The 22,534-nt window shown below is 46.9% G+C and overlaps 1 protein-coding gene across 1 annotated transcript; it reads left to right on the top strand.

Annotated features, from left to right (window-relative positions):
* Positions 1 to 2,566: 2,566 nt before the first annotated feature.
* On the top strand, positions 2,567 to 17,689 carry LOC147684668 (NADPH oxidase organizer 1-like). Its single transcript, XM_086942378.1, has 8 exons — positions 2,567 to 2,713; positions 4,964 to 5,044; positions 5,145 to 5,220; positions 5,891 to 6,068; positions 8,845 to 9,041; positions 10,984 to 11,097; positions 11,751 to 11,868; positions 13,571 to 17,689. Exons 1-8 carry the CDS (start codon positions 2,636 to 2,638, stop codon positions 14,259 to 14,261), a joined length of 1,533 nt encoding a protein of 510 aa, XP_086798504.1. The 5' UTR covers positions 2,567 to 2,635; the 3' UTR covers positions 14,262 to 17,689.
* The last annotated feature ends 4,845 nt before the right edge of the window (positions 17,690 to 22,534 follow it).

Here is a 22,534-nt window from a genome sequence, read left to right as displayed (position 1 = left end):
GGGGGAGGAGAAATAGACTAAAACAACATACCTATACAGAAAAAAAGCTTCCAACTGTGTTATACGCTTGATGTAGCTACTCTTAGCAGTGTAAATACATTACACCATTACCACTGTGAGGTACTCAAAAGTACTTTGGCATGCAAGGAAATTATGAGGTCCTCCAGCACACCACTGGTTCGCGATCACAAAGTAGGTATGGCAAAATCAGTCACGTGCCTGGCAGACCCTGATGTGTGACTGCCACAGATCTAAAGGGGCAATATCCATGCTGCCCGATAAGCCAGAGTCATCTGAGAGAATTTAAAAACAAGGTCGCTGCGATTTCAGGACCGTGTACATCCATGCCATTGTAAAGGACGAAACTGCAACTGTTAACCAATGACTACGAGGCAATGAATGATCCATCTGTATTAAAAACGTATCCCAGCCTGTGGCAAACGTATATTTCACTGTTCCCTCGCATGTTATCAATTGCTTTCATAAATTACACAATATTGGGAGGTAAGGACATTTCAGTGACGAGAAGCCAACCAGTTATGTCACAGGAGACGAAAAATAAATAACAGCTGTTCTCTCACGGCACTTCCGCTCTCATGGCAGAGCTGGGCTGCAGGAACTCGGAGGTTAAGAAAACAAGCGGTATAAGGGCATTATTATGCAGCCTGTTAGAGTTACAATCTACTACCTGGCAGCTGAGTGTTGTGGTATTATTGTGGGCGAGGAGGGTTATATACTGTAATTGCATTAATGGAGCGTTTATTAATCGCCAACGAACCCAAAATCTAGTCCTGCTTTCCGAATGACCAACGCATATGCAAATAACCACCACAGAAGTTGAGATTATGTAAAAATGGGCCATGCATATTCACTTTGGATATAATAAAAGCTGAGATGGTTTCACTATTTCGGATGAACACTTTTAGCGTCTGAGACATGATCCGTGTACGCACTCCGGCCAGATCCTGAGAGCATGGAATAAAACATGCCAACCTCCCTGTGCGCGCAGCCCTGGGCACCCATCTGGGCATAGCGAGCGCCGTGCCACCCTGCGCTCTCTTCATCCTCTGCCGTGTGAGGAGGTCGCAGAATCCAGGAAAGCTGCCGGCGTCCTACCGCCCCCTCATGTTTCGGGGTTTCCTTGGCAACGTGCTAATGAGATGCGTGTCACATGGCTGCTTAGGTCAATAACCACGAAGGAAATAAATAAACAACAACCGTGTGTACTGCATGTCGATGGCGAGGGCAGAGGCCAATGGGGGGACAGCGGGTGATTGGGGAAGCGCTAAGGCTGACGCAAACAGCGAGGGAAGGGGGGCCTTTGAGAGAGACGGCAGACAGGACCGGCGCCAGGAGATGGGGCCTCGGAGAAGCCTCTGTTGCAGACAGGATCAGCGGGGAGGGGGCGGAGAGGGGAGAGGTGAGACGAAGGAAGGGAGGGGAGGGGGAGGAGAAATGCGACACGGGTAAACAAAAATTTGTAGAGTGGGAAAGACGGACGGACGGAAGAGAGGGGAGGGGGGAGGAGAAATGCGACACGGCGGGGAGGGGAGGGGGCGGAACGGGGGCGGAGAGGGGAGAGAGAGAGTAGGCAAGGGTAAACAAACACGGACGTGCACGCGCCCGTGACTTTTAAGGTCAATGCGCATGCGCATAAGCTTAATGCGCATGCGCATTGACCTTAAAAGTCACGGGCACTGCAAGGAATCGCCACGATTCCTTGCAGTGTGGATAAAGTGTGGATAACTCGCAATAGTCTCGCTTGCTCGATGCGCATGCGCATCGACAGGCGAGACCTAAAAATGCCCAGATGAGTTCACACTGCTGAGCCACACATGAATGCAAGTGAGACCATGTCTCCTCAGGCCCCCTGCCCCCTCAATCAACATACATTAATGGGCCGCCCAGCGAGAGAAAGGGAGTGATACCTCGCCAATCTGTCTCTAGAGAGGCCACCCAGGCACCCGCTGGGCCGCACAGCCCCAGGCTGCCCAAAATAGCAGCTCACAGCTGGAACTCGGCTATCGGCTCTTCGGGCATTTCCCGAGCGCCCGCCTCACAATTACCAATCCCAGCGACGGCTCAACATCCTGCGATTCTGGGCAAAACCATCAATCTCCAAGTGGCAAAAATAGGAAAAATAAAACTGAAAAAAGTGGCCTTGTGTAATGTAACTGGGCAAGACTGTAGTAGCAGGCGCTCGTGATCACTACGTTTGTACTGTATGTGCTTCACAGCGCCTCGAAAGCGGCGCGGAGCGCTTTAATTAGACAAGTCTGTGATGGCCATGGTCAGAGTCCTCTGTGACAAGTCCCTGTCTGCTCTTCCGGCCGGCACGCCCCTCCCTCGCAGGCCTTCCCGGCATTGCTTCGCCTTTGATTGACAGCTCCTCAGGCGTCGCGTGCACCGGGGATGGATTTATTTGCATCGAGCGCCTGCAGCGTCCAGGAAAGAGCCGGTGAGAAGAAAAGAAACAAGCTGAGAAAGCCAAACAGACCTTATCAGGATGCCGCTCCCCCTCCAGGCCCCTCCCCTCGCCCCTTCATAAGGAGGCCGGTGAGAGCGAACGGTGGAGGCAGACATTGCTAGCAAGGGCTGAAGCCGAGCACAAGGACAGCGCCCCCAAGAGAACAGCATGACTCGGCATGGCAGCACCCAGCGGTACCCCTTGGAGGCCAAGGCTGTGGGTGTGGTGCAGCATCACCGGAAGAAGGTAGGTGCCTCCGGGCCACTCTCTCATCTACAGAGCATCTTCCAATCTAGGGAAGGGGTTCATTCTATATGTTTGTGCTGCTTTGCAGCATTCATGTATCACTCACTACCCGTATGAGGGATCTCTCTATCAAACCTCAGAACAGGAGCACATGTGAGGCCAGTACTTGAAATCCCTCATTAGTCTGAGTCTCGGTGGCGGCAAGAAAGAAATCCGAAGGGGTGTCAATTATTCACAAGACCTACGGGGAATAGAACAAGAAAGGGTAGTTTAAAATAAATGTCCCTCGCTATATCTCAGCTGGAAATCATTTATTTGCCTCCCCAACCTGATTGACCGTTTTAGGGTTTACTAATTCTCGTTTGCAGTACTCTGCAGTGACCATAAGGGGGCGCTGCAGCACTTTAGAAAGCTGTCTGAATAAACAGAAAAAATATTGTGGAATAGGTTTGGCTGTGTGTGGAGTCAGTCGCATGTTGAACTCTTAACACGTGAAAGGACGGGTGGGCTGCTGTGACGTCAGTGACGTGTCAAAATAGTACTGAAAGGTCGGTAGGTTAGGGCTGAGCCATTCACATGTCAGGTTAGTGATTCTGGAAGGTAGATAGAGCTGGGAAGGAGTCAGTCACTCGCCTGACTAATGCCTTAGAAAGGCCTGTAGAACCGGGACAGTTACTTACCGATCAGGTTGGTGATTCCCGACAGCCATTGCGGAAAGGGTGGATTAAGTCACATTTCAAACTGACAGACATTCGGTACGGAGATGGAAACACTTACAGACCAGGTCAGTGGCTATGAAAGGCCCTAGTGCTGGAATAGTCATTCACAAGTCTGATTCATTTAAAAGGCCTCGGGGCCAGTTTAAAGTAATTCACAGGCAGTTTACTGCATTCGAAAGGCCATTAAAGCCGTGGTTGATTCAATCCCTTGTACCCGTAAAAGGCCAGCTTCGCATTACGCGAATTTCGTGACATTTTAAGAGCATGCCATTGTGCACGCTTTTTTACCCAGAGGGCACTGCTTAGAGCAGTTTTAAGGTTCCTGCCAGACGTTTTGTCCTGAATGCAATTGCCTACTGGTACCTTGTATGACTCTCGAACAGAAGGTATTCATTCCCTAGCATTCAATTTTCCCACTCCGTAAAATGGGTCACTTTGTGTATAATTTTTGCAGAAAGAAAATCACTTGCACCCCTAGGAGAGACCAATTCCAGCTCCAGCTGGCCTTCAAGAGCAACATTGTAATGGGACCTACAGGCGCTGGGAAAGGAACTAGAAGCCACAGCAGGTCACCGTGGGGTTCCAACCTTCACAGGCTCATCCTGTGATTCACTGGTCATAGGTGAACTTCTCAGATCATGGGGTCAGTGGGACCACAAGTAGTTGCCAGGGACGTGTGGTAGTTGAGTGGGTGCAGGAATGATGGAGCAATGTTGCCATCGAGGGCAGCTGGTGTGAAGGTCATCCTTGGGGACACCCCAAAGTGGCTGTTTGTGGTACTCGTGTGCGCTCTTGGGTGACCAGACACACATAGGGCGAGGCCGCTGGCAGTCGGTGTCTACCGGTGCATGGATCCTGGAACCAAAAGACAACCTCTGTGATGGTGTGTGTGTATGCAAAAGAAACAATTGATGGACGCAATGCTGGACAATGCAAACATTCAGCCCCAGTCACAAGGATCTGGGTTTAATCCATCATTCTTTTGCTCACCACACCACCCCAGCTTGGACCCAGCCATATGCAAATCAGTCTTGACCCTGTTCCTTGTGGGAACAGTCCAGCCGAACTGCCAAGCCAGGTCCTCCCTGGGGTATGTGTGTAGGCAGAATCCTTGAGCCCAGAATGCGGAAAAGGGTGGTGATGTGGGTGAGAGATGTGCATATGTGAACTTGTTTGAATGATAAATATTTAGTTATGCTGAAAGTAAACAGTATTGTATGTACTTTTATTATTTGATCATTAGTGACAAACGTTTGTGCACATAGTCACAAACTTGGCATTTTACCGCTTAAAAAGTTTTTCACATTTTTATTTTGGGCAAAAAACACAAGGTTTTGCTCAGTACCTCGGAATGAGTGAGGGCCAAAAAGTGGCGGATGTCGTGTGTCCTCTGTATTCAGGGCGCTATCAATACCAAAGCACTCATTAACACAGCAGGTGGGACATTCGATGGAGCCCCACACCTGCCCGCGGTCTTCAAACCCACATTTCCTGTGCCCCCCTAATAGTTCTTTCCTTTCTTACTCTGCAGACCTACATGTTCTTGGTGCTCTGGTCTGATCGCAACAACATCCTCATCTACAGGACCTATGAGGAGTTCAGGAAATTCCACGTGAGTACACAAAGGCCAACCCGGAAGTAGTTCTTTGTCTTTGGCGGGAATAACATTAAAGGGACCCGCGTACTCAGACATGCTCTCTTTTATCTTCCAGGTGAGTCTGAAGAAGAAGTTTCCCATTGAAGCCGGACATATGAAGAAGTCTGAGCGCAGCATCCCTAAGTTCAAAGGTAACACGAATACATGTGCGCAACCCAGGTTTAAACGTCGAAATCAGTGGAGCAAAGTGAGAGCACTTCATGTGGGGTCTAGTGCAGTGATTAATTTGAGCCGGTGGTTTCTGGTTCTCAGCACCAGCACTTAATCATCAACACTGGCGCTTGAGCACCAGTTAAGGACACATTAATCTTTGGGAGGCACAGGGAGATTAAGTGATTCGCCCAAAATCACAGTATGTTGAGCTGATGCCGAGACTCAAACCTGGTTCCCCAGCTCCGACGTCATCCGCTCTAGCCACTATGCCACACCCTGCCACATCCTCTCACCACTTGTAGTGTTTCATTGTTAGTAGTTGGTTCTGTTTTGGGCGGCGCTAACAAGAGAAATGGACTGGTCAAGCTGCCTCCTGACGAAAGCACCAGCACTAATTTTTTTTACAAATTAACAACTGGCTAATCCTTTTTGGACAGGGTAGATCCCATTCCCTGGCAACGACTTGGATCAGCTGTTCAGCTAGCCAGCCTTTTCAAGGAAGCCACCTATAGATTGTTTGCCATTAATGCATCTTACGTCAAACCTAAAACACACAAAAACACTACACCCTCTTTAAACAGAGCTGGGTGCACTTTAAATTTAAGTAGAGTTTTCCTGACTTTTTTTATTTCCTTATTTACCTCACAGATGCTCCTGCCTTCACGTTCAGGAAGGAGTCCAGAAGGTTCCTGGCGCGCCTCAAGCTGCTGGAGAGTTACGTCCAGGAGCTGCTGAAAACCGACGCCAAGATCTCTCAGGGCCAGGATGTCACTGATTTCTTCACACCGCAGACCAGGGATTTTGACCCCGTCTTCACCAAAAACAGGTCTGGTGCCCACAGATACTTTACTTTCAATCAAAATGTTACGTTGTGTATGTTGTGTGCTCAATGTATTCGCTTGAAATCAAAACCCAGCCCTGCATGCACGACTGGCGCCTACCCTTGAGCAAGGAATCAGAGCAACTTCCTGCAGGCAAAGCTGTCGGTAACGTAGAACTATAAAGCATGTTCCACAAAGCATGATGGGAGGATGCTAGATAGAAGTCTAAACACTGGCAATCGCTCGGGGTACCATCCCAACCCATCGTTCTTTTGCCCACTATTTCACCTCGGATTAGACACAGCTATATGCAAATCCCTCTTGACCCTGCTCCAATGGGAACAGTCCAGCCCGAACTGCCCGGCCCGGTCCTCCGAACTGGAAAACAAGCACCCTAGGGCCGGTTTCCCCCTGATTGGGGCTCTTCAGTCAGGTGTACCTTGATTCCAGTGGCACAGTGAGGAAAGGACCCAAGTCTGGGCATACACTTGGCCACTTAGTGCTTTACACCAAACGCACAAAAGGTGATGAGGGGATGCTTGCAATAAGTCTAACCAGTGGCAGTCATTCTGGGTAGCATTCCAACCCATCGTTCTTTGCCTACCTTGCTACCTCAAATTAGACCCAGCCAAAAGCAAATCAATCTTGGCCCTGCTCCAATGGTAACAGTCAAGCCCTAACTGCCCGGCCAGGTCCTCTCCAAACTGGAAAACAAGCAACCGAAGACTGGTTTCTTCCTGATTGGGACTCTTCAGTCGGGTGTATCTTGGTTCCAGTGGTACAGTGAGCACAAAACCCATGTCTGGGCATACCGTTAACCATTTTCACTCTGAGGGAAGAGTGGAAGATGGAGGAATAATGTGCGTTAGAGCCTCATCCTTCAGCAGTTGGACTATCCTCGTAGATGCAGGCTTAGAGGATCCACCTACCCCACGCTTGAAAATCATGACTTCCCTCCTTGAGCTGGGGCAGGGAATTTGGGAAGCATTTGGACTGGGAGGCATAGCGTGGAGGACCCAACGAGCAGTGACCCAAAACACATGACCACATCTATAGGAGAGTAGGGAAGTCATGCCTCTGTGTAGATGACACTAAATACAACAATATTGCTAGTTCTCTAAGGAATTACCTGTCAAGGCTCATCAGAAACATAGATCAACTCCTTTTCTTTAGAGAATATTTAAAGATTTACTTTTATTGAGTTGGATCACACTTTTGTTCATGGTATCATGTAGTTGTCCTCTTAGGTTTTGGTACCATACAAAAGTATTTTGGATTTTTTGATATCTGGGGAATGAAAAGGAAGAGTTATGGTAACGTAGATGGGTGTCAGATGCAGCAAATGTAGCTTCCTGGATGAGGTTGCTTTTGCTGCTGTTCACTGTCTTTCTGTATTCTGGGTCTCAACGTGGAGCTCGCTCCTGTACCATATTTAAATTATAAATATTTTGGGATCTGGGAAACCCAGGTGTAGTAAACAGGCGAAGAGCATTGGAGGTCTCTGAAGTGGAAACAAATGTGTGATGTGTTATTTACAAGATCCACTAACATCCTAGTATGTCCAAGAACCTGGGCAGTGTTGGGGTCCAGAGTTCGATCCTTAGATCGCTGCAGCGTGGTACCACTTCACAAGCCAACACTGGGGCGTCACCCAGACTAGTGTATCCAAATCTGGAAGCCATGTTCACAAAGGGACAATGGTGCACAAAGGTACTTAAATCTGTCCAATAGGGAGGAGGGCAAGGACACTTCAATACTCCCAGAAGTGTGGATATAAAAGAGGAGAGCTTATGCCAACCACAGTGTAGAACAAATGCCAACCACAGTGTGGAACACTTGTTCATGAAACAAGGCCAGGTGGGGGTATCACTCAGATAGGATTCAGGAATCGCACAGGGAAGTACACCTTGGCCTGAGTGGTATGGATCCTGCCTTCAGCGAGGAGTCCGGCACACCTCGTAACAGAGAATATGAAAGCCCGGGGGCAGATACAGTGCGTTAGATATTGCTTTGGGAAACCTGGTGATGTTGCTTAGTGGACAGGCTAGATCAGCAGAGCCAGTCATCCTGCAGGATCTATCTAGCTAGCTTTGGAGAAGCTTCAAGTGTGAGATCTAAGATCAGGCACCAGAGTGATACTATACCCGTTCACATGTGACTTCTGTGGTATCTCGCATCTGAGATTTTAATGCACTTTGTATTCAATCCGAAGTCTGGCTTATATTTCATGAGCTAGTTTTCAATGTACCATTAAAGTTAGAAAAGAATGCTCCAGTCATAATTGAGTCATTAGGAGTTTGGAACCCACAATGCAGTGCCCCAATCTCACTATAGATCCATGGGTTGCTTGACGGGAAAGAGGGATTGAGGGTGTTTGTGGGTTTGTGGAATAAAAATCAGACTTGGCCTTGACAATAGTAGTACTGGGGTTCAATGAAATGTTTGTTTTGAAAAGGACTTAGCAGAGGTTTGTTTTCTTCTCTGTTTTGGTCTCCTTGGATGCATCAAAGTTGGTGGTCTTGTGACTATGAGTCCACAAATTTGATTTCAGGAGCAAGTTGTTTATTAGTTATCATCCCAGTTAATCACTACATTGATGATAACACCTTCCCCGCTTCACTTCCAGCAGTTGGTCCGACTGCCAAGGCCTCGTCTCCCAACGCAACAGCACACTCTGAACATTCCACTCACCACAATCCCACTACACACTAAGCTTAGGACACCAAACTCTTGCTGTGACATTATGCTTTGTACTAAATAGTGTCCATGTCTATTCTCCAGCATCGTCATCATGCCCTCAGAAGCACGAGACGGAAGCAGGGAGACGTCGAGGCAACAGGCCAGTAACGCAGTCATTCAACCAATAAGAGCTGAGCAGTACTGTTGCTTGGAGACGTACGAAGCCGCAGATACCAAGAACCGCCCCTTCAAGGTCTGTCGTGGAGAGCTCGTGGACGTGTTACTGAAAGACACCACAGGTATTCACAAATATGTTCACTTACTAGCAAGTAGAGTAGAAGAGCCCAAAACATGTTACATTTCAGTGTACCCATAATAGGCATTTGATTTGTGTTTTCTAAAGCTGCAATCCTACATGTGTCAATGTCCCACATACACCCCTAGAAGTACCCAAACACCCATTAATGTCACACAGGTACCCGTAGAGGAACCCAACACTAATTAATGTCAGGTGTTTGCACACTGGTGACCAATGCTCCCATTAGGGGCCAAGATACCTGTTAATGTTGAATGTACCCATACGTGTGCTAATGCCCCAAATACAACCAGGCACCCATAGAGGTGCCCAGAAAACCTATTAATGTTTGGTGTTGTCCAACTGATAATGTCTGACATGTTTCCAGCCATCGACAAAGGTACATAAAGATGTACATTTTGTGGGTGTCTGAGGCCTCTGTACTCTTCACACCAGTACCCACACAGTCCAACAATTAGGGCTAGTATTACTTTCAGGAATTCCAGACACTCAGCTAGGGCATAAGCAAAAGGATGGCACCACACTGCTTCTAGAAGCACCAAGTGGAGCCCCCTTGAGAGTGCAGGGGCCATCTCTAAAATGGCGCTCTGCCTAGGGTGGTAAATAAACTCTTGTGCTGGCACTGCCCTCAGTGGTGGTAGGACTACTTTATAGTTTTCCATGCAGACCACCAGGGGCAGAGGTGCCCTCTGCAAACAATGGTCAGCTCTTCCGATCCCTGCGCAGACACTGTGGCACGCTTCCCTTCACCCTTCAGCTGATTTAGCTCGTGAATCATGTCACTGGCCATGGCCACCCCTTTCCATTTGGCTGCCATGCCGTTTGCCCAACTGCTCCCCACAGAGGGCTCACCGGATAGCATGTTGAGGCTGCTTACATGACCTCTGTCCTGTGATGATTCGCTGCACACTATTGTTACTTTGGATGCCAGAAGCTTGCTACTGAATGCCACATCTGCCCCTGCTGCTGTGTGCATGGGGTGCTTTAAATGCTACTTCCCAGGCTGTCCTTGTGTGTGTTGGAAACTTCACTACACTTGTGGTCCACCCGTCCTGTGATGGAAGCTTGTGCTGTTGTTTCTCATGATTGACTTGCGCGTGATGGAAGCTTGCACTGCTTCTGCCCAGCAGGCGAGTAGAGAGACCACTCCTACTGACAAGCATCTTTCCAGATCAGGCCTCTGCTTCAAATGTGATCAAAGGATCAACAGGCGCAGGTTGATCCTTTGAGGGGTAGATCTCCCAGCCAGCCCCTCACCCGTCTGATGCCACTAGAATGCAGACCTCTGTTTAAACCTACCCCCACCCTGGCCCTTTCCCAAACAGGCTAAATCAATACATAGACCACCTTCCCCAAAGAAACTGGGAGCAGCTTTATCTGTTCATGAAGTTATTCATGCAGGCAGTGGGCTTTGAAGGAGTTTCTGAACAGCAGAGGTTCCTATGCACCGGCCATCCCCTCGCACCCTCCTGGATACACCTTCCTCTACAAGTTTTAAGGTGCCCGCTGAATCCCATTGAACAGGATGACAAACTTTGAATTATTTGGGTTGAAGGGGGGCACATTATCTCTGAAGAAGACGCGTGCCCATATGCTGCATCTGTCAGCAGCTGGCTCTGCTGTCCCCATAATGTGCCTGTGCTTATTCCTGTCCACCCTATAAAGGTGACTTGTATTGATGCTGGTCATGATACGTGTGCTCGTGACCCATGACGTAGCTGTGCTTAAGGGTCCCTCACAAATAACATATGCACACAGCCCCTGAGAGAAAGGACTTCCTGTGCTTCAGATCTTCTTGATTTCCTTGCATGAACACATACTAGTCAGATATGGCTTCTACATGATTGTGAGCAGACAGCATGCTATGGTTGGGGGTCCCTTTTTGATTGTCGCTCATGCCCTTCCTTCTGTGCTCTTTTCTGCAGGCTGGTGGTTGGTGGAGAATGAGGAGAAACACCTGGCCTGGTTTCCTGCTCCCTATCTGTCCAAACTTTCAACCAGCAAAGAAGCTTCTCCAAGGCGCCAGTCTTCAGACACTGGTAAGTCTGTGTTCTTTTTCTAAACCAGTGTAACCACCAACTTTCGCACCGACCAATCATAGTGCCCTCCTTCCTGCATTAATGTCCTCAACCCTGAATCTGAACTGGTTACTCCTGGGCACCCTCAAATACCAGAGAATTGTCAATGCATGCAATTGGCTTTGACACCAAAACAACAACCTGGTCCCCTGGGTGTTGGACCATCTGCTCATGCTTTATATTTTTAACCATCTTTTGATAGTCGTCTTTCATAGCAAGGTGCTTCAGGGCGCTGTCTGTGATCGACAATCTGGGGAGGCCACCTTGACACTCAGGACTGCTTTGGGTGTCTAACTGATGGTATGGGCCACACCAGAAACACCTTTTTTTTAAAAATTTAATTCCAAGCAATCCGATTTTAATGAGTGTAGAATCCAAATGAAGGTGGTCCTGCTTTCAGGGGTTTTCCTGATTCAGTTTCTCAGCTCACGGTCTGTCTGTTTTTGAGTTGGCACTCACTGCCTGCAGGAGGCCCCTTACTTTATTGTATGGACAGTTAAGACCATAGGTCACTTTTCTTTTAAAGATATCATTTGTAACTGTTTAAAAGCGGCTGAACCAGATACCCAAAATGAGGGAGTTGCATTCTGTAATAATGTTCTCGTTTTTTTTAGGAGAGCTTTACTTTGCAATAAAATCGTACGAGGCCATAGACTCCGACGAATTGTCCATGAACATTGGTGTGGTGGTTGAAGTTCTTGAAACATCTGACAATGGCTGGTGGCTGGTCTGGTGAGTTTCTTTTGTGTTTGGCTTTACGTGTTGGTGTCACCTTCACTTTCCTTATCATACACAGGCTTAGGGTTATCAGATGTCTCAATCTCATGGGACGCCATTGTTTGTAGTCCAGGAATTTCCCTTTATAAATCACTGTTTTCAGCTGTGCTAGGTTGTAAGGATCAAATGAAGTGAAAGCAGACTACAATTCCCAGAATGCACTGATTTGGTAAAAAAGTCTGGCTTTCGACCCCAGATGTCACTGACATCTTGTGGATGGTTACTGTTTGGTCTCTAACAATTTGCTTTCATTGCTGTGATCACAGAGTCCAATGTGTGGACACAGGACCTGTAAATAACTCTAAAGTAGCCCTTCTAAACGGGTAGATTTCAAGCCATGAATAGTTTTCAGGCTGCCATTGCAATGCATTCCAATACTGGGAGTCCTTTTGGTGTGATGCACGACCTGGCTCGTAAATACCCCTTACCAGACAACTTGAAGCTGTGGAACCAGGACTAGACTAGAGCCTTATTCTGGGCACTTGGTGACTTGGACTAATGCTGTTAGGTTGAATACTGTTATTTCTCACCCCTTCCATAATGCACACTAAAAAAAGTATCCATACAGAATTCTGTGGCTCCCCTCAGTCATACGGCTATTCAGCACGAGGGGGTGAGCCCATTGCCAGAGATGCCCAAAAAGTCCTAGCCAGCAAGATAGTACTAGGTTTGCAATCAGTTCCCCTGCTTGCTTTTACGTACTCTCTTCCTAAAATTGGGGTCTTAAAGATGTCCATCTTTTAGCTGCGTGTCTTGTATGCACGCGATGGTAGAAAGCATTGGTTTCTTGCACGTCGCACCAGATAGCGAAATATACAAGCGTTAGCTGGCTGGGTTCAGACTCAGTGGACATTAACATTTGATAGTCACTGTCATGCCTAGATGATTTTTAGAAGTACAGTCCTGATTGGGTTGGATCAATATGGCGGTGACTGTGTTTATTTCTTTGGTCGCGTGTCATGTTTTTTAAACTATGTTTTGATAGTGTTGGCAATTTTTTATTCCATAACAAGGTGATTTTAGGGAAATTTTTATAGGTTCAAGGAAGACACCTTGACTTTCAGGACTGCTGGGGGTGTCTGACTGGTGGTAGGGGCTACACCTGAGACATATATAATCAACTATAATTAAAGAGTGAAAAGGTGTGCATAATTTGCATGAGTGTATAATCCACGTGTAAATTGGCCCTGCTTAATCAGGTTTTTCAGCACTTGGCCTGTCTGCATTGGAGTGGGCACTCACTGCCTGCTGGAAGCTCCTCACTTTATTATTGTGTGGGTGCATGGCTCTACCATAATTCCTATTTCTGGCTCTAGCCCCTTATGAATGCTCTGAGATGTCAGTCTTATTATGTCACAAAGCAAATCTTGGTTTGAGATATTAATTTATGTGTTTACTTCATAGTTTCCACATTTCAATTTCTTCTCTTTTTTTTTTTTGTAGAGCTGAATCTATTTTCTTTAAAAAAAAATCCCTTACAGCTACTACCTTATTGTGGTATTACCAAAATGTTAGAGATGCATACTTTAAAAATTGAGCATAAGATTAAGCTTAGTTGGTCCATTCTTACCCAGACCATGCATCTACAATACCAATGCATCAATGTCTGATTTATTTAGATGTATTGTTTGCAATGATGCTCTACCTCTCTTTCTAGGTACAATGAACAGGTTGGGTACGTCCCATCAATGTTCCTGAGGCCATACAGAAATCTGCATCAGAAGTTCCAGGCTGTTACAAAGAATGCTTTGTATGCATCCACGCCAGACCTTCAAGAAGCTGCCAGCCCAACTCCAACTCCACCTCGCCGGGCATCCCTTGAGGACGTGCTGTCACAGAATAACTACGGAGATGGGACCGGCGGAATGGGGCGATCTCTGCAGAGAAGGCGATCTAGATCGCTCAGCAGCCTTCCCACCTCATCTTCGAAGAAGGCCAGGTCCCCACTACCTCTAGAGCTGGATGTCTTTCCAGAGCCGGCTGCAAGTGGCGTGAAGTGGAAGCCCACCCCATCACCAAGGAACGTCAACTTTTCACCAGCGAACATGGAGCTTCTCTACATGAACAGTGATGCGGTAGAGGGCCATGGACAAGGGCTCAGAAAGCCAATGCCAAGAATCCATCTTAGCAGGGATGCTGGGCTTGGGGAGAGCTTCTCGACAAGTGGTTCAGACGGATCGCTGTCTTCTTCTAGCTCAGACTCCAGATCTAAAATTCCTAAGATCCCACAGAAGCCAGGAGCTCATGAGATCATGCAGAGGTGCACCACCGTCACCAAGAAAGCCTTACAGAGGTCTGCAGCCACCCTTGACACTACGAGCATATCTTTGACACCTGAGAGCGTCTGAAGCGAGCATTGTCAGGAAGGTAGTAGATTACTTCCTTAATCGCAGGAATATGGTTGCTGAGATAAGAAGTCACATCGTAACCCATAACTTGATGTCAGTGGTCTGAAGTCCTTTCTTGCTGTTATGTTAAGAGTAGCCTCCTGCAGCGTCACATGTTTTGCTGATGCATCTCAAGAACAAGCAGGTGTTATGTATAGAGGCACCGAGCAATGCGAGAGTTAAGTATGCCTTAATGCAAATAACCTGCCAGTAGGCTAAACTGTAGTAGAATTTTCTCTACTTGATATGTTTGTATGCAGCAGACGGCGAATTGAACTGTTTCTAGGTGTTCAAAGCATGGACACCATTGGCTATAACCATTTTCAGAAGTGTATATTTGATGTTTGGAAAGTCAAGTGCCTAACTATAGGCAAGACATTTTTTGATCGCTTTATAGTGTAAGAGGTCTGTCATTTCTAATGTTGGTAGTATCGAACCAGAGTCTGTGGCCACATCCTGAACATACACAAAGCTGTGAAGCAGATGAGGGACCACAGGAGAATCTATTTTGAGATAATCCATGCGACAGTTGTACAAATGAAGGATGTTATTTACTGGGATAATCGTTCCAGATCTCTGCATTCAACAGTCCGTCACGTGAACTGGCTTGAGGTAATCTGTTACAGTGGTCAGCAGACGATATCTGAGCTTGAAGTGCCAAGTGGCGGCTAAACCTGTAGAACTATGCAGCAATTCCTGCATTTGCCTGGGATTTGTCTCACCCATAAAGAATTCAGTGCATTGACGTTTGTGTTGGATGCAGAGATCCCCGGGTGCAAACACTCAACAAGGGCTTGGTGATCGACTGTACTGAGCACTGCAGATAAGTCCAGTAGAGCTGGTACAGAATAGTGGTTCTCGACTGCGAAACCCAACATTTGATAGTTACTTGCTCCTTACTAACCATACTAACATCAAATGCTGATTGGGTTGACTCTGGTCCTTGGTCCCTCAAGTCAAGACTACAGATAGTTGCTCGCACTCCATAAAATGCATCTACCAGCTTAGCCACAACACAAACCTGACATTCGCATAATTAAAAGGGTGCTTCACAGAATGCAGTCCCTCCAGTTCTTGGGTGTAGGAAGACTTGCTGGGGGTAATCAACCCTTATCCCGCATTTTTATCCCGCATACCATTAGCCCGCATACTATAATCCCGCAATTGCTTTCAGCCCGCATACCATTATACTGCATTTTTTTTATAACTCGTGTGCTTTTATCACGCATGCCTTTACAACAAATTACGTTGTAAAGGCATGTATGGTAAATGTGTTTGCGTTGTAAACCACGACGATGAGAGAGGTAAGTGGGTTTGGGTTCATTTTTAAGGGTGGGGGGTCGTGCTGGGGTAGTGGTTGTGTAGTGTTGTGTTAGTGCAGTGTTGAGTTGTGGTGGTGGTTTAGTGTAGGGTCGTGCTGGGGAAAGTGTAATAGGGTTTGGGGGTAGTGTTGTAGTGTTTGCGTAGTGTAGGTTCATGCTGGGGGTAGTATTTTAGGGTTTAGGGTAGTAGGGTAGTGTTTGCTTAATGTAGGGTCATGCTGGGGGTAGTGTTTTAGGGTTTATGGTAGTGTTTGCGTAATGTAGGGTCATGCTGGGGGTAGTGTTGTAGTGTAGGGTCATGCTGGGGGTAGTGTGTTAGGGTAGTGTTTGCGTAATGTAGGGTCATGCTGGGGGTAGTGGTTTAGGGTAGTGTTGTAGTGTAGGGTCATGCTGGGGGTAGTGTTTTAGGGTTTAGGGTAGTGTTGTAGTGTTTGCATAGTGTAGGGTCATGCTGGGGGTAGTGTTGTAGTGTTTGCGTAATGTAGGGTCATGCTGGGGGTAGCGTTTTAGGGTTTAGGGTAGTGTTGTAGTGTAGGGTCATGCTGGGGGTAGTGTTTTAGGGTAGTGTTTGCGTAATGTAGGGTCATGCTGGGGGTAGTGGTTTAGGGTAGTGTTTGCGTAGTGTAGGGTCATGCTGGGGTAGTGTTTTAGGGTTTAGGGTAGTGTTGTAGTGTTTGGGTAGTGTGGAGTCATGCTGGGGGTAGTGTTTTAGGGTAGTGTTGTAGTGTTTGCGTAATGTAGGGTCATGCTGGGGGTAGTGTTGTAGTGTAGGGTCATGCTGGGGGTAGTGTTGTAGTGTAGGGTCATGCTGGGGGTAGTGGTTTAGGGTAGTGTTGTAGTGTTTGCGTAGTGTAGGGTCATGCTGGGGGTAGTGTTTTAGGGTTTAGGGTTGTGTTGTAGTGTAGGATCATGCTGGGGGTAGTGGTTTAGGATAGTGTTGTAGTGTTTGCATAGTGTAGGGTCATGCTGGGGGTAGTGGTTTAGGGTAGTGTTGTAGTGTAGGGTCATGCTGGGGGTTGTGTTTTAGGGTTTAGGGTAGTAGTGTAGGGTAATGCTGGGGTGTAGTGGTTTAGTGTAGTATTGTAGTGTTTAGGGTCATGCTGGGGGTAGTGTATTAAGGTACGGTTGTAGTGTTTGTGTAGGGAAGTTAAGTGCTTAATGGTAGTGTTGGTGGGTCATGCTGGGTAGTGTAAATGTAGTAAAAGGACTGTAGTGTTTGGTAGGGTAGTGTACTTTCACTTACCTTTTAAACTTTTACAATGAGTATACCTTTAACATGCATGCTTTTACGTTGTAAAGGCATATTCGTTCTAAAAGTTTTAGTTCTTTTAGTTTGCGGCCTTATAGTATATGCGGGATGATGGTATGCGGGATTTCGACTTATATTCCTTGCTGGGTGGCTGAAAGTGGCAATCACATGCTGGAGTGCAGCTCTACACCCATAGATTCCAGTTGTATTTATGGGGGCAGATAAGGCAGAATCAAAGCTTCCTACAAAACTATAGGCTTCCTATTGCTTCAATCGCCCCAGGGTCTTTGAAAGCGATTTTTCTTTGTGGAAATAGCAAATCGAGGTCTGGTGGCAAACCACGCATGGGCTTCCCATCCTACGCGCAAAGACCACATGCTGATGGGCGCTAACTTTCCATCCTAGAGGTCCTGGACCTGTTGCAAGCTGGTCCAGGTATGAAAAGTTCTTGATTTTTGGACCCTCAGCCAATCTCCCCCAACTTGTGTTGTGAAGGTTCAGTGAAACAAACTGCATTTTTAGGGCTAAAGCACCCACATGAATGTTGCTGCGTCTCTTCCACAATGTGCTTCCAGTTATTACATTTCATCTCTTTTCCTAGTGTCAGCCTTGTGATGTTTCAATAGCATGGCTCTTGCATATGGAAATCACATCCTTCCTAGAAATGTCAAATACATATATCCTTTTTGTAACTATGTACTGCTTAATATGTAATGTATTTTAATAACTTATGTGATACATATAACATGTAATTGGTAGGTATTTATGTATCTGTTTTTATTCACTTTTTACTTAAAATTAAAAAAATCCTTTTCTGATGAGTGGCATTTTACTACTATTTTGCATTCCATAAGAAAGGTGAATAACAGGAATGCTGCAACCTTGATGCATCATAACTTTTTTATGTAATCTGTGTGTGTGTGTGTGTGTGTATATATATATATATATATATATATATATATATATATATATACTTGGAGTTTTTAAATTGTTCCCATTGGAAGATTATTGAGGGCAATAGAGAGGACTGCGCTGTCTCTGTGGTAAATACCAATTATTTATCCGTCATGTTGTAGTGTGGTTTGCTGTATCCGCTCAATAGCAGTGGTATTGTGTGGATGGTTACACTGTACCGCTGGCTTCACATTATGGCATTGGTGAGATAGAAAAGTAGTTCCTTGCTGCACAGCTGACAGCAGCAGTTTGTCTATCCACTGTCCTGGTCGTGGCAGAGCATATTCACTGACCATAGTCCTAACTGCATTTAGGCCCGAAACTCTGTACTGTGGTGAATGTATGACATTGTTCTGCATTCTGTCCACAATTGTTCTTTTAACATTTGTCATCCGGAGTGGAACAAGTGCCCAGCCATGGGTCCATGCTCCCCATGCCACTGGAGTTGAGCTATCCTGGCTGATGAGGGCTAAAAACCCGAAACCGGTTCTAGGATGCTTGTTTCCAATCCAGGGAGGACCTGGACTGGCAGTTTGGTTCTTCCTGGGCTAGACTGACTGTTCCCATTGGGCGTGGGGTCAATACTGATTTGCATATGGCTGGTCCAAACTGGAATGGCATGGTGAGCAAAAAAACTATGGATTTAGGCCCAGATCTCTGTACTGGGGTGAATGTATAGCATTGTTCTGCATTCTGTCCATCAATTGTTCTTTTTACACTGCTTATGCAGAGGCACCCTCACACTAAATACCAAGCACCCTGCCTTCAGTATTGATAGGCCTGTCTTAGAGGGGACTTATAGGGTTTAAGTGCAGTGACGGCAGATATAGGGAAAACAATATCTGTCGTAAGTGGAGTTAGCCCAGCTTAAGAGGCTGCAATGGCCGACCTGTAGCCACAATTTAAGTGGTCTCTCATATGTGGCATAGTACATGCTGCATCCCATGGGAGACCCCAGTGTACCTACACCCTGGGTACCTTAGTATCCTATACTAGGGACTTAAAATAGTACACCAGTAGCCAATCTGGGATGTACCCAAGTACTCACCATAGTCCATTTAAGGGAGAAACCACAGAGACTGGGGTCCTGGTTAGCAGGATCCCTGTCAGAGTAGTCAAACGGCATAGCACAAGGCAAAAAGTGGGGGGTAAACATAAAAGCAGATTCTGCTTTCCTACACAGGGGTTTCTACAGACAGCACAACTCTGGGAAGCACTATGAGCATTTCAGGATTCTACTGATACATAGGAGAGATACGACAACACAAATTGTAATGGTATTTATATAACGTTTACTACCCCTAATGAGGCATCAAAGCGCTTTTCAGCGAGTAGCAACCTACTCACTAACCCAATAAGGATTAGTGGTGAATTAGCATGGGGAAATATGAGTTCAATTGAGTGGTGGACATATGAGTCTCTTAGTTGGATTGAAAAGGATATTGGAGAGAGGACATGAAAATCTGGATGCCCTTCTGTGTTCAGGCATATTTGATGATATTTGGCTATCCAATGCAGACCATCAGCTAATGAGAAGTAAAGGAATAGTCAAGTGGTTGTTCCCTCGTAACCACACCTTTCAGCTTCTAAAAACGAGCTCAAATCTGCAAAGGACAAGCGTGTTTTTGTTTTATGTTTTTATTTTCTGCAGTTTTATATAGCACTAGTTTGGCCAAATCAATCGGGGATTTGTGAAGCGAGCTACTCACCTGTGAGGGTCGCAGGGAGGTTGGGGGGAGGGTGCAGCTCTGATTCAGCCAGAGCCAGGTCTTGAGGCTCTTCCTGAAGGTGTTCACCGTGGGGGAACGTCTGTTGTTGAGCGGGAGTTATTCCCAGGTCTTTGCAGCGATGTAGGACTAGGATCTTCTGCCCACTCTGGCTCTGCGTATCCGCTGGGTGTCGGTGAGGGCGAGGTCGGCGGAGTGGAGGTTTCTATTGGGTACGTGGAAGGAGACTCTTTCGTTGAGGTATTGCGGTCCGGTTTTGTGGAGGGATTTGTAGGCGTACATGAGTAGCTTGAAGGTAACTCTCTTCTCGACGAGGAGCCAGTGGATGTCTTGTAGGTGGAGGGTAATGTGTTCATGTAGTGGGATGCCGAGGATGAGTCTGGCAGCGGTGTTCTGGATGGTCTGGAGTTTTCAGAGTAGGGATTGGTTGATTCTGGCATAGTGTGTTTCCGTAGTCCAGTCTGCTTGTTATGAGTGCGTGGGTGATGGTCTTTCGGGATACGGGGAGGATCCACTTGAAGTACTTGCAAAGGATGCAGAGGGTGTTGAAACTCGTGAAAGAGACAGAGTTGATCTTTCGGGCCCAATGGCATTAAAGCACTTTTCATGGGCATGAGATTACATTACACAAGAACAGATTCATTTTTGGGTCGAGGGACCGTAGGCTTGCCCGTAGGCCAAGCCGGAAGTCCGGAGAATTATTGTTTCCTAGAGTAGCTGCTTTATCCCGCCTCTTTTCGTCTCTCCTCCATTGGCTGGCTTCCTAAACGGAGGCCAGCCATTGGAGGAGAGAGCCATCACTCCAATTTAGCTCCGTCTCTTTCGGATTCGGGGGCGTACATTTTGCTGTTCTTTCGCCAGTGACGTCATCCGTCACTCAACCACAAATACACGCCCCCGAATCCGAAAGAGATGGGGCTTTGCGGCGGCCATTTTCCTTTTTTTTTTCTTTTTTTTTTTTTCTTGTTTATTTCCCTTCGGAGACTTGGCCGGTCCCACACGTCGCCTTTCTCGGTAGAGCCCTGGAAGAGGATGGGGACGCCGGCCTGCAAGCGGGATGCTCCTCGTCACCTGGCGCTCTAGCAGCCCCGCCAGCTGCGACTGTGAAACCCCGCCAGCACCTCACCGAGCACAGGTACAGCCCGCACGCGCCGGGTCCCGCGCCTTCTGCCTGCCGCTCGCGACACCTGCCCTGGGCTCCCAGAGCGCCTCTTCACGGAAGCCCCAGGTCGTGTACCTGTGTGTCCGCGTGGCCGGTACCGTCCGTCAGGCTCTGTGTTCGACAGCCGTGGACTGCAGTGCTGGGCAGCTGCCCTGAGGAGGCATCCCGCATCCACATATGTAATGCCGACCACCGACTGGGAAATACGCTTACAGTACACCCCGAGTCACCTGCAGCATATTCGGGCTACTCAGTGGGGGGTTGGGGGTAAAGGGGTAGCCTAGCACGCTTCACTAACAGCTACAGCATCGTGAGGGATGCCTCAAATATCATTTCTAAATCTTTATTTATGTATTTATTTGTGTGCTTGTTTATTTTGTTTTCTATAGCGCCTACGCGCCCCTCTACCACCACTTCACAGCACTTTGTTAAGCATAATCAACTCATTGTATTAGTTGCAATCTCCGATTGAGATGTAAAGTGTCCGCTGCGATATGGTGGATGCGGTGCCTGAACTGAAGAGATCAACTTTAGCACTGGGCTATTCTCTAAAGAAAATAGACTCAAGTGCCCTAAATTGGGCAAATTCTGAACTACCTCAAGGAGAGTTAAGGGTCTTGGGAGATAAGATGTCTCTGACAGTGAACAGGCGAATTGGGGGAAGCTCAGCTATATTCTGTTAAGATTCAAACATATTTTGTTGAGGCTTGAACACTTTTCCCCCTCCAAGTCAGTTTGGCTGTTCTGCGCAATAATTGCACACACGAATGTCTTGCATTAATCCCTAATTACGTTCCAATTTTCTGCAACACTTTAATGAATGGTTTGAGGAAATACTAGCTATGACAATGGTGTATTCCAGCCTTTTCCTCGTTCCATTCATACCGTGTATGTGCTCCATTGAAGCGCCTGGTGGATGGGTGGTGGTGAGGGGCGGGGTTATTTTACTCGAGATGCATGCCCCAAGGTTCTGCACACCGGTCCGTAATATATCTATATGTGAAAAAAGATGAAATATGTGTATCATTAATATATCATTCAAGGACAGAACAAATGTACTTTCCAGATGGAACACTTATCTCTTGCCACACGATCCTCTGAACACATACTGCTGCCTTCCAGAATGATGATTTTATGCTGTTAGTCTATTAAGTGCACGTTGATATTAAGACCCGTTAAAGCCCATGGGTCGTCCATTTCCTCCAAGGGCTTGCTTCCGCCAGCCAATGTGCCAGCACACTTCCTACAGGACCTGCTAGGTGTGCCCCCCAGATTACAGGGTGTGCATGCAGGGACATTTTAAGGATTTTTGGGGCCCAGGGCTAGACATATTTTGGAGCCCCCTGTTCGAACAACCTTTAATTTATTATCTAATTTCAGCTTTTTTGTGCCCTCCTTGGCCAGGTCACTGAGTGCACATACATCCACATTGTAAACGTGCTTGCATCTAATATTCAGGGATAGAGACCATATTGTAACACCGCATCAGCTCACTAATATTATTGCAAATAATCTGACACCCTCCTATTTCTCTTAGGAGAGGTCCTGTTTTGATCTAAACTTTTTTTTATGCATGTAGCATAAAACAAACACATTTCTCTGCAAAATGTCTTTAATATACTCTTACATCGCACACCACATTAAAAATAAAGGAAAACTTTATTTAAAACAATCTGTTTAAGAATTATTCAAGGTCCTCAAGGAAAGACTCTGTAGAACAGGGTTGGGTTGCATCTATCAGGGAGGCCCCTAAAAGGCAGGGGCACTGGGCCAGAGCCCACTTGGCCCATGCCTTAAAACGTCTGTGTGCATGTCTCACC

The sequence above is a fragment of the Lissotriton vulgaris genome, chromosome 10 (genome assembly GCF_964263255.1).
Source record: "Lissotriton vulgaris chromosome 10, aLisVul1.2, whole genome shotgun sequence".
Classification (NCBI taxonomy): Eukaryota; Metazoa; Chordata; class Amphibia; order Caudata; family Salamandridae; genus Lissotriton; species Lissotriton vulgaris.
The sequence above is the reverse complement of the archived record's forward strand: the minus strand, read 5'-3'. Positions and strand labels throughout refer to the sequence as shown.

Bases quoted from the DNA above. Each gene is read 5' to 3' on its own strand.
- LOC147684668 (XM_086942378.1), top strand. From the start codon at position 2,636: ATGACTCGGCATGGCAGCACCCAGCGGTACCCCTTGGAGGCCAAGGCT. The intron at 5,221-5,890 runs GTAACACGAATA...TTTACCTCACAG, and splicing joins CAGCATCCCTAAGTTCAAAG to ATGCTCCTGCCTTCACGTTC. The intron at 11,869-13,570 runs GTGAGTTTCTTT...CTCTCTTTCTAG, and splicing joins AATGGCTGGTGGCTGGTCTG to GTACAATGAACAGGTTGGGT.